This window comes from Micropterus salmoides, unplaced genomic scaffold (genome assembly GCF_014851395.1).
Source record: "Micropterus salmoides isolate LMB-PRFRI ecotype aquatic unplaced genomic scaffold, ASM1485139v1 Ms_hic_scaffold_19, whole genome shotgun sequence".
NCBI classification, from domain to species: Eukaryota; Metazoa; Chordata; class Actinopteri; order Centrarchiformes; family Centrarchidae; genus Micropterus; species Micropterus salmoides.
Window position 1 is genome coordinate 444,948 of NW_024041039.1, and position 11,408 is coordinate 456,355.

Below are 11,408 nucleotides of genomic sequence, written 5' to 3' on the forward strand. Positions count from 1 at the left end.
AATGTGACCCTCATACACCGCCGTACTAAGAGGCCATACATCCATACATTATGTTTACTCCTTTTTCCCAGGATAACAAGTTTATTAAATTTGTTTTCTTTAAATCTCGAGTCAATTATGTCATTATCTCAAAATAACAAATGTTGTTCTCACAAGATAACCGGATCATTTTCTTGAGATCTCGAGATCAAGAAACTTTGTTTTCCCGAGATAATGACATAATTAATTTGAGATCTCATGAAAATCAAACGATGGTCTCTTATATAACTACTGTACTCAGGATATGCGGTTGAGGATGGATGGATGAAGTGGAGCGAGATGCAGCCTGTATTCTTTTGCATTCTGTTGTGGATCAATATAAATAAATAAATACATTTGAATGTAAAATTAAGGGTTTATATCACAACAAACATCTTCCTTCCTTAAGACTACCCCCAAACAGAAAAGCACGTGTACATTAAACTTGTTCTGTTTTATTTATACTCTTTTATTAGTTCATATTGTTGTTATTTATTTAATATGTTTTTATGATTACCTATTTATATACTTTATGAAAAAGTAATTATCAGCACTATAAAGCGGTTCAGGTTTGTGACATGATGAAAGTCTCACAGTGTTTTTGGTTCACAGCAACAGAGAGATACCTCCTGTTGATCAATAATCAATAATCTATCTGTGAGCTGACTTCAGATTTAACAACAACAACAACAAGACAAAAACCTGCTGCAGGTTTCCCAGAACCAGGAGAACTGGGAGAACCAGCAGCCCGGGTTCAAAGGTCACATTCAAGACAGTCGGGGTGCAACCAGAGCAGATTTACTGATCAGAGCGATCTGTCTGAGACGCCAATCAGATGAACAAAATGGACTCTTTTTTTAAAGAGGTGTTGGTATCATGATCATGTTCATATTGCTTATTCAGGGGTTGTACCAGAGCAGGTTTACATGGTTATATTTTAGTCGTCCTGCACGTTGCTGCAGCTCCTCTTTTCACCCTGTGGAAAGCGGAAGTAAAGGCTGGACTACAAACGAGCTGTTTTCAGTCAGCAGAGTTTTCTGTGGGAGATGGGAACTCCCTTTGGGCTTTTTCACTTTGCACACTTATTACATGCACAAAAAAGGTTTATAACTCAATAAAGGAGAGGGGAAAAGGCAAAAAGCAGAATACCACCTCTTTGATAAAGAAATATTCTCCTTTCCTTCACCGCCTCCTACCTTTCCTTTTTCAAAATATAAGATATCTCTGGTTCTGCTGCATCAATTTTTATCTTTTTAAAAAAAAAAAAAGTCAATAATGAGTCTATCAGTTTTACAGGAGAGTGATGAACAGAACCAGGTCAGTACTACATTAAAACATGTTGTGTTCTTTGTTGTTCATGTTATTCATACCAGAGTTTTTGTTTATTTAAAGTGATGATGATGATGATGATGATGATGATGATGATGATGACGTCTGTGGAATAATCTGATTTATTATACACCAAAATACTGTAACCCTATTGGTCTGTTTACACTGGAGGGGGGGGGGGGTCACCACTGCAGCACTGATGGAATCTGCAGAGGTCGGAGGTCGAGGTTTAGTCCTGTCCTGCTGTACTGAGACAAACTGACAAACTTTTACCAAAGATTAACCCTTTATTTATAGGAGTCAAACAGAAGAAAAGAAGTACGAGAGGATCTACTGCAGATCCTTCTGCAATTGGTTGTGTATAAAAGAACAAGAGTCAGCTACAGATCTACTCAAGATATATTTTCAATTGGATCTACTGGTGATCATCTACAATAATTTACGGAAGATGTTCTCTGGATCTATAGGGATCATCTGTAAATCGACAGTTCCTTTGGAAGATCCACCAACACTTTTTCTTTAGGTCTATTATCTAATGATGATCTTCTGTAAATCTACAGAGGATCTTCCGTGGATTAACTGAGAATCTTCTGTGGATCCACCAGTAGATCCCTGGTGGATTTCCAATAAATCCATGGTGGATTACCAGGAATCCCCAGCAGATCTCTGGCGAATCCCAGCAGATCTCTGGTGAACCCCCAATAGATCTCAACGGATCTCTGGTTGATCCCCAGGAGATCTCTGGTGATTCCCAAGCAGATCCCTAGTGGATCCCCAGTAGATCTCTGGTGGATCCCCAGTTGATCTCTACAGATCTCTGGTTGATCCCCAGTAGATCTCCGGTTGATCCCCAGTAGATCTCTGGTGGATCCCTGGTTGATCCCCAGTAGATCTCTGGTGGATCCCTGGTTGATCCCAGTAGATCTCCGGTGGATCCCCAGTAGATCTCCGGTGGATCCCCAGTAGATCTCCGGTGGATCCCCAGTAGATCTCCGGTGGATCCCCAGTAGATCTCTACAGATCTCCGGTGGATCCCCAGTAGATCTCTACAGATCTCCGGTTGATCCCCAGTAGATCTCTGGTGGATCCCTGGTTGATCCCCAGTAGATCTCTGGTGGATCCCTGGTTGATCCCCAGTAGATCTCCGGTGGATCCCCAGTAGATCTCCGGTGGATCCCCAGTAGATCTCCGGTGGATCCCCAGTAGATCTCCGGTGGATCCCCAGTAGATCTCTACAGATCTCTGGTGGATCCCCAGTAGATCTCTACAGATCTCTGGTGGATCCCCAGTAGATCTCTACAGATCTCCGGTGGATCCCCAGTAGATCTCTACAGATCTCCGGTGGATCCCCAGTAGATCTCTACAGATCTCCGGTGGATCCCCAGTAGATCTCTACAGATCTCTGGTTGATCCCCAGTAGATCTCTGGTGGATCCCCGGTAGATCCCCAGTAGATCTCTGGTGGATCCCCGGTAGATCCCCAGTAGATCTCTGGTGGATCCCCAGTAGATCTCTGGTGGATCCCCAGTAGATCTCTACAGATCTCTGGTTGATCCCCAGTAGATCTCTGGTGGATCCCCAGTAGATCTCTGGTGGATCCCCAGTAGATCTCTACAGATCTCTGGTGGATCCCCAGTAGATCTCTGGTGGATCCCCAGTAGATCTCTACAGATCTCTGGTTGATCCCCAGTAGATCTCCGGTGGATCCCCAGTAGATCTCTACAGATCTCTGGTTGATCCCCAGTAGATCTCCGGTGGATCCCCAGTAGATCTCTACAGATCTCTGGTTGATCCCCAGTAGATCTCTGGTGGATCCCCGGTGGATCCCCAGTAGATCTCTGGTGGATCCCCGGTAGATCCCCAGTAGATCTCTGGTGGATCCCCGGTAGATCCCCAGTAGATCTCTGGTGGATCCCCGGTAGATCCCCAGTAGATCTCTGGTGGATCCCCGGTAGATCCCCAGTAGATCTCTGGTGGATCCCCAGTAGATCCCCAGTAGATCTCTGGTGGATCCCCGGTAGATCCCCAGTAGATCTCTGGTGGATCCCCGGTAGATCCCCAGTAGATCTCTGGTGGATCCCCAGTAGATCTCTACAGATCTCTGGTGGATCCCCAGTAGATCTCTACAGATCTCTGGTGGATCCCCAGTAGATCTCTACAGATCTCTGGTTGATCCCCAGTAGATCTCTGGTGGATTCCCAGTAGATCTCTGGTGGGTCTCCAGCAGATCTCTGGTGGATTTACAGTAAATCTCTGGTGGATCAGCAGTAGATCTCTGGCGGATCATTTATGGATCTCCAGTGGATCAATGATTGATATTCTGTAGTATTGTGGTGGATCTCCTGTAGATCCACAGATGACCCCCCACAGATCGGTGGTGCATCTCCAGTGGATCCTAGTAGGTCTGTGGTGGATCTGGTGACCTGCCTCAAGGCAGAGTCTCCATGTTGACCCTGGACAGGGTGAGATCGTAGTAGATGGAGAGTTGGTTGATGGCTCTCAGGTTAGTGACCCGGTGTTGGAACGTCAGCAGGTGAGTGTTGTTGACGGCCACCTTAAACTCTTTGTTGGTGCACATGATCTTCATCTGCAACAACAAAACCACAAACTGTCACCACCCAGATCACATCTTTGCAGACTGGCCCTTCAACTACATTTAATGGTACATTCAGGTACATTCACTAATTATTATGAATTAATACATAAAATACGAGGATTCTTAGTGTTAAATTAAATACTTGACCTCGAATGGCTGCCCTGGGACGAAGGGGAATTGCTGCAGTTCTCTCTCCTCTCTCCCCCAGTTCTTGCCGATGCAGCTGTTCCTCACGATCACCTTCTTGCCGTCCTCATTGAAGCGAGGGTTGAAGTGGAAGGCCAGGTCTTGGTCTGTGTTCAGATCCACTGTGATCCTGTAAAATAACAGAGACCGTCCCTGATCAGCTGAATCCACCTGTACTATAAAATGTTAAAATGTCCGTGGCACATTTAACATGAAGTGTTCATACAACCAGTTTTAAATCTGAAGTTATCACATATGGACGCGTGGTCAAGACCCGCTGGCGTCACTTTGTAACGCACTGGTGGCCCCATAGAATCATCTTTCAACGCACTGGGGAAAGCCCTGTAGTGTCACTTTTTAACAGTAAGGCAGGTAGGACTTTCGCCCAGGAGCCCGTGTTCCTCTCCAGTGTGAAACAAAAAGTAGTTTTGGTGCCTCAACCTGGCCGAGTGGTTTTGGTGCCTCAACCTGGCCGAGTGGTTTTGGTGCCTCAACCTGGCCGAGTGGTTTTGGTGCCTAAACCTAACAGAGAACCAAAAACATTGCTAAAGGGTACCCAGGGCATTAAAAAGTGACAGCAAGGGGTCTTGACCAAGCGTCCATATGTGAGGAGTTGGGAGTGAGAAAGTGTTCATACTGACTTGTTAGCATTGGGTTTGATGGTTCCAGCGATGGTGATGAGCAGTTTGTCATAAACTCCACTGGGAAGAGTCTGTTTGTACGGAACCACCTGTCAACAAGGAAACAGCTGTTAACTCCACCCATCCATCTACTCATCTGCCCATCTATCATCAGTCCTTCTGTCTGTCCGACTATCTGTCTCACCAGACTCTGTTGGGGGGCAGCAGGGACGCCAGGTCCAGGTCCAGGTGAAGGACTGGGCCATCCTCCAGGTGCGGTGGGTTGAGGTGAGGGACCTCCAGGCCAGGCGCCTCCACCTACAGAAGGACCTCCGGGCCAGGTAGGGTTGGGACCTGGTTGACCGGGCCATGCCGGGTTGGCAGCTGGTTGACCGGGCCAGGCCGGGTTGGCAGCTGGTTGACCGGGCCAGGCCGGGTTGGCAGCTGGTTGACCTGGTTTTCACACAAATACATCCTGGTTTATCAAGGATTTAACATTCCTGGAGGTCAATCAACAGATGTAGCTGTGGGATCTTTTACATCTAGCTCTGGTCTTTGTTTGAAACTGAATTTACACAAATCAGCTTCATGTAAGTTTTCTACACATTTGTTTTGGACCTATGAAGCCCTCTAAACTGCACCGATCACCATCAGGATTATACGTTTGTTTAGAACCAGAAGCCTATGAAAGATCAACACCTGCTTCACATTGGGGCCTTAAGGTATCAAATAATAATAATAATAATAATAATAATAATAATAAAAAGAAAAAGACGATGATGGTGATGATGACGACGATCGTACCTGGCCAGGCCGGATTGGCGGGCTGCCCGGGCCAAGGACCAGGTGCAGTTTCTCCTAATGACTGGCTGTTGCCACCAGCGGGCCAATCGCCAAGAGCATCTGAAAGCTGCAGAGGGAGAAAGAAAGGAGTTAAGTTCACTGACTGCAGCTACGCTAACATCCAACAGATGCTGCTGTGAAAGTTAAAACCTCCAATTTCTCTACAAACACAAAGACAGTTTAGTTTTTACACAACACGTCCAGCTCTCTGCAGATTCGCTGAGCTTCTTCCAGTGATGTTAGCTGCGTTTGACTTCATGCTGACTTAAGGCCCATTTATATTCCTGTGTAGGGTCTACGTGCGTACCTACGCCGTAGGCTACACACGTAGCCATGCATTTATACTTGTGCGTAGGTGTGTGCGTCATTCTGCAATTACAACCCAAACGCTAGTTCGGCAGTAGCGCTACAGCGTCCACTATGCTGACTTTGCCCGGTAGAGCAGGCTAACTTCTCACTAGGCTGAATGGGGGTAAAATTGTATATGTGCGGCTGGTGTAGCCTTTTCAAATGTTACTGACGGAGTGGATCACAGTCTGATAGCGAAACGAGTCATTTCGCTCGGGTTGTGACGGTCTAATATATTGATTCACTGTGTTACAGCCGCCGTTTTGGCCGTTAGCAAAGTTACTTCAATGCGCGGGGTACTTCCGGTCGGCTCAGAGGCATTGCGAGGCTACCCAGCCAACCAATTACAGAGCTTATGGTCCACGTTGACTCGACGTGTAGTTACATTTTGGACAGAGGCCAGCAGCAGGAAGTTTTATATTTTACAGTTTTCACACGTTATTTCATCACTAAATCCACTTCTGAGAAGTTTTGAGGTGAAATCAGCTGTGTAGATATTATAATATTGAAAGTTTTATGAGAAGTGATGGTGGAACAAAAGTGTGCTTGAGAGTTTTTGGAGTTGAGGAGCTCCGCGAGTGGCGGCGGGGGAAGCCTGCTGTGACCCGCGGGAGGAGCGTGTGAGGCCGGCCGGCCGCTCACAGAGCCCTCTGCTCCCGCCGCCACACAGACCGCTGCAGCAACAACGCCAGAGGAAAACACAGCTGGAAGCTTTTCATACTGCTTATCTGTCTTTACATTCTGAGGAACGTTCAAACGCTTTGACTTAAAAAAGAGACAGCTATGTGTGGCGTCGCTATGACGACAAGCTATGTACTATCTCTGGGTACTATCTGCAGTGGAAAACGGAGCAGGGCCGACTAGAGTGGAGGCGAGTCGAGCTGGTACTGGTGATGGAAAAGCGTCATATGTCCCTCAGGATGAACTTTGCTCTAGCGCCACCATCAGCTCAACATGTTAATGTGTCCAGCACTTTGCTTCCTGATCAAATCCCTGCAGAACTGATGACATTCCCATCAGCCTCAGCTGCCAATTAGCTAATGTTAGCATGCTTACACCCTAAACTAAGCCTCAGAGCTGCTAGCGTGGCTGCAGACTCAGTCCGTCACTAGATTTATTTTTAGCTGACTGATACAGTTTGTGTTCACTTAGTTTGCTTCTGTAGATTAAATGTAAAGTCACTACATTTGAGCTGCTTTACGCTCACACTGCTTTTCAGAAGCAAAGTGAGCAGCAGAATATGGAGTCAACCTCAGTTAACATGTTACAGCTGTGCAGATCTCCTTTAAATACCTGCAGGAAGGAGACAGACACTCACTGAACTGACACAAACTGCAGCAGTCTGGTGAGCCTGACTCAAATCTGTCTCTGAGACAATAAAGCTGCAGTAAACCTGTCCGAGCTGGCCCTGAACGCAGCACAGTTCTCAGAGGGTCCAGGGTGTGTGTGGTTGGCAGATTTAGGGCGTGTTTGTGACAGACTCATCAGGAATGTTCTGCATGAAGGCGTTGGTTTTATAGATGAACGCCGCCTTGTTGATCACACACACACACACACACACACACACACACACACACACACACACACACACTCCAGAGGACACTGACCAACATTCATTACAGACCCTAACCATAAACACCACTTACCTTTAACCTTCATCCTAAATGTAATTATTCATGTTGCGGGGACCTGCACTCTGTCCACACAACATGAGTAATACTCTGCAGCGTCTGATCGCTCTCTGAGTCAGTAAATCCACCTGACGACGCAGAGTTTCAGTGTTTACCACCGGTGGAACTTCGTGCATTCACCTAATAACGGCCCCGACATCGTCTTTAGTCTGGTTTCATCTCAGTGTGGCCCTGGAGAACTCCAGAGACCTTGGACTGTCTCAATAAACTGAAACCCTTTCAAACGCTGCCAACAAAGACTTTCTGTTGCTTCTGCCCTACACAAACATAATCCTCACTGCTCCACCTGTTCTTTCAACACGGCGCCAAGTGAAACTTCAGATTTTACAGAAGAACGTTTCACGGTCCAAGAAAATAAATAATTCATTTGATTAAATTCAAATTCATTTCTCAACTGTAGGTATTTATTTTACTGGGGGGGGGGGGGCTACAGCTGCTCAGAGACAGACTGGAGCTTCTTCTAATCCACTCCACCTCGCACACATAGAAGACGAGGAAAAAGCATCTTAGGATGGGTGGAGGTCCACAGGTATCACATAAAACTGACTGTACTATATGTACTAATATGTTCAAACCATCCTGAAATCAGTTTGAAGCACCGCAGAAGAAGAAGAGGACGCAGCGAGGTGACGTCACTAAAACTGCTTCACGTCCAGCAGCGTTTATTCATCAAGTCTGGTTCCTCTCAGGTTCTATTGACGCATGTGACTCAAGGTTCATGTGGATGGAAACGAGCATTCGTTCACCTTTTCTACATTTGGATCAAAGTGTTTTTCACTTTGTGGCCTTTTGCTTTTAGTGATCATCCAGTTTTTCCCTCTCCGAGGGGAACACTGAATGCAGTTTAGTGGTTTTATGCACAAACTGAAAAAGAGCATAAAGTCAGCTGGATGGAAACTCACTGGTGACATTAATAACTAGCTGCGAGTCATTAACCCTTTCTGTACTGCTGTGAACTCAAACTGGTTTTGTGCTGAAATAAAATGAAAAATCTCATTTCCTTTTTGTTAAATTAGAAAGTTCAGCTTGAAACGACACAATAACTAAAAACAGCAAATGAATCAGAAAATCAGTGATGAGCATCAGGAGAAAAGGTAAAAGTCAGACTCACGTCCATCCTGCTGCTGTGAGATCTGAAACACAGAGAGAAAAGATCCTGAGAGGGTGTGGTGGGCGAGTCCTGACAGGAGGAGGACAGAGCTTCTTCTTCTGCTCTCCTCAACACTTTACTGTCAGCTGCTAAATGTCTGATCACCCGTTACCTTTACACAGTATTTGGACTAGTATTAATAATGACAGCGTATCTCTGCATGTACTGCATTAGTTTGTAGTAGAAATATATCCTGTATCATGATGTTTTACTAAGTACTTCAGAAAAAACAGTAATACTACAGTATAGACAGTTTAAAAATATTAGCACCAGAATGTACCACAAGTAAAAAAGTACTCATGCAGAATCATATCATCTAACTCTGGCTTTAATGTTGCAGCCGGTGGACGTGGAGCGGATTTTAATGACGTTATTTAAAATAAAACATCATCATTTTTCAGGCGATTAGATTTTGTGCGACTGTGGATAGAAATATATAAAAAAAACAGCTGGATTATTTGAACTCAGGGGCCATTTTTCTGAATTGTTAGTACTTTTACTTTGAAACTTAACTAAAATCATTTTGTTAATAATCCTTCTGTACTTTCAGCAGGACCGCAGAGTGTACATTTAGATCAACATGGTGGACAAAATAACAGAAACTGTTTCTGTTTAACAACAAAAACTACATCCTCCAATTGTTGTTAGTGTTGATGCTGCGGCCCCGTCTGTTACCTTTACACAGTATTTGTAGTAGTATTATCTTTACCCGTCTTGCACTGTGAGCCTCTGTGTTGCATCTTTTAAACAGTATCTGACTTTGTAGTAAAGATATATCCTGTTGCATGTTTTACTAACATCTAGCGCTGGAAGTACTTCAGCAGAAGCAGTAATACTACAGTATAGAAAGTTCTGCATTCAACAATTTACTGACACACAAGTCCAAAAGTATTAGTGTCTAAATGTACTTAAAGTACGAAAAGGATGCAGAATCATATTATCATCACTGGTGACAGAGACTTGGGTTATTTATTATTATTTTAACTTTTTTCTGCATTATTAGTACTTTTACTTTTGATACTTTAAATTCATTTTGTTAATAAAACTTATTGTACTACAGACTGAGTATTTCTACATAGTTGTGTTGCTGTTTTTACTGTAGTAAAGTTCCAACATGATCCTCCAGGTACATCTGTCCAATCCTGAAGTGCACCTCAGCATTTCAGTATTTTCCACCGTTGGTTCATGTCTCTTTGACGTGGTTTTCTGTTGGAGGTGGGTGGAGTCAACTGTCTCACGCCAAACACACACAGCCTCCAGCAGAAGGTCCACACATCACATGACACATGATCCCTGCAGGTGAGTCTGAGGCCCAGTCCCCATGTCCACACTCTCAGACTCTGAGGTGCCTTCCCGGTGAGTCCGGGAGGGTTCAGGGTTGAGGGGGGACACTGAGATTAGGCCTGAGTCTGAGGTGAGTCACAGAGCGCTCGCTGCTCAGAGCTGGCTCTATAAATAAAGGCTGAACAACAGCATGAAGCGATAAATCAACTTTCTCCAGGAGCGGCTGAGCAGACTGCGCCACAGCAGAGAAGAACAAAGTGTTTCAGACTTTAACTTCCTGTTTCTCTTCCTGCTTTGACGTCATGGTCTGCCTCCGAGGAAGGACTGAGAATCTGAGTTTTCTGTCACACGGCTGGAAGATAAACACTGAACAGAAGCTGAAAAACACAGAAGTTAAAAGTAAAGAGAGCTGACGTACCTGAGTTCACCCGAGAGCTGCAGACTCAAACTGACGGTGTGTGAAAGAGCCGAGTGTTTAAGACCCTGAGCCCCGCCCCCACATCCAGACCACACCCACCAACACACACTAACACCAACACACACACACTAACACACTAACACACTAACACCAACACACACACACTAACACACACTAACACACCCTGAGGCACACCCACCAACACACACTAACACCAACACACACACTAACACACCCTGAGACACACACACTAACACACACTAACACACACTAACACACTAACACACACACACCCAGTGGGCGTGTTCAGGAGCGTTTCCGTGCAAACATTGTTTATAATCGGCTCTTTTGTCTGAGCGCAGTTTGTCTTCCTCTCACAGACTCTTCAGATTATTGGTGGATTATTGGTGTGTTGTTGTGCGTTGCCATGGAAACTGAAGAGCAGAAAAAGACTCCCTCCCTCACCGCTCCTGTTCCCCGTTTCACAATGAGCATCGAGGTTCAGGGAAGTTTATCGTCAGAGAACAGGAGGTCACAGTAACATGTGAAGAAAATCAAACCTGTACAGTTATTATTATACAAATACAAATATATCAATCAGTGCATCTTTTTAATAAAAGATAGTGAAGATACACAGAGACCGCCTCCTCTCTGACGGCTCAGAACACGGCCCGGGGGCCAGGAGTCCAAGTCCAAGCCGGCTCCTGTCCCGGCCCTCCGTCCTCTCCTCTGGGACGAACACCTGGTCCGCTGCGTCGTCTCATGGTGCTCTTTAATCTGAAAAACAAGCATGGCGGAGTCTGAAGAAGTGCAGCTGTTGCCACGGCATTAATAAATCTATAAATAAATTCATAAAAATAAGTTCAAGGTGTTTTTATGAATTGTTCTGAGTTCCAGCACAGACCGGAGCTCATCCTTTCTTTCAC

General features: G+C 45.2%; 2 protein-coding genes across 2 annotated transcripts; both read right to left on the reverse strand.

The window, feature by feature from the left end:
- Positions 1-1,614: 1,614 nt before the first annotated feature.
- LOC119910767 lies at positions 1,615-3,729 on the reverse strand. The gene is made up of 5 exons (XM_038729575.1): positions 3,715-3,729; positions 3,148-3,437; positions 2,746-3,061; positions 2,429-2,575; positions 1,615-2,342 (listed from the first exon to the last, which is right to left on the reverse strand). Exons 1-5 carry the CDS (start codon positions 3,727-3,729, stop codon positions 1,923-1,925), a joined length of 1,188 nt encoding a protein of 395 aa, XP_038585503.1. The 3' UTR covers positions 1,615-1,922.
- Positions 3,475-10,615, reverse strand: LOC119910147 (galectin-3-like). Its single transcript, XM_038728568.1, has 7 exons — positions 10,483-10,615; positions 8,742-8,763; positions 5,553-5,658; positions 4,954-5,201; positions 4,770-4,858; positions 4,090-4,258; positions 3,475-3,933 (listed from the first exon to the last, which is right to left on the reverse strand). The coding sequence occupies exons 2-7, from the start codon at positions 8,745-8,747 to the stop codon at positions 3,775-3,777; spliced, it is 777 nt and encodes a 258-aa protein (XP_038584496.1). The 5' UTR covers positions 8,748-8,763; positions 10,483-10,615; the 3' UTR covers positions 3,475-3,774.
- Positions 10,616-11,408: the final 793 nt, after the last annotated feature.

Bases quoted from the DNA above. Each gene is read 5' to 3' on its own strand.
- LOC119910767 (XM_038729575.1), bottom strand. The intron at 3,062-3,147 runs CTACTGGGGATC...ATCTGTAGAGAT, and splicing joins ACCGGGGATCCACCAGAGAT to CTACTGGGGATCCACCGGAG. The intron at 2,576-2,745 runs CTGTAGAGATCT...ATCTGTAGAGAT, and splicing joins ACTGGGGATCAACCAGAGAT to CTACTGGGGATCCACCGGAG.
- LOC119910147 (XM_038728568.1), bottom strand. The intron at 5,202-5,552 runs GTACGATCGTCG...TGTGAAAACCAG, and splicing joins CGCCAATCCGGCCTGGCCAG to GTCAACCAGCTGCCAACCCG. The intron at 4,859-4,953 runs GTGAGACAGATA...CCTTGTTGACAG, and splicing joins CTGCCCCCCAACAGAGTCTG to GTGGTTCCGTACAAACAGAC.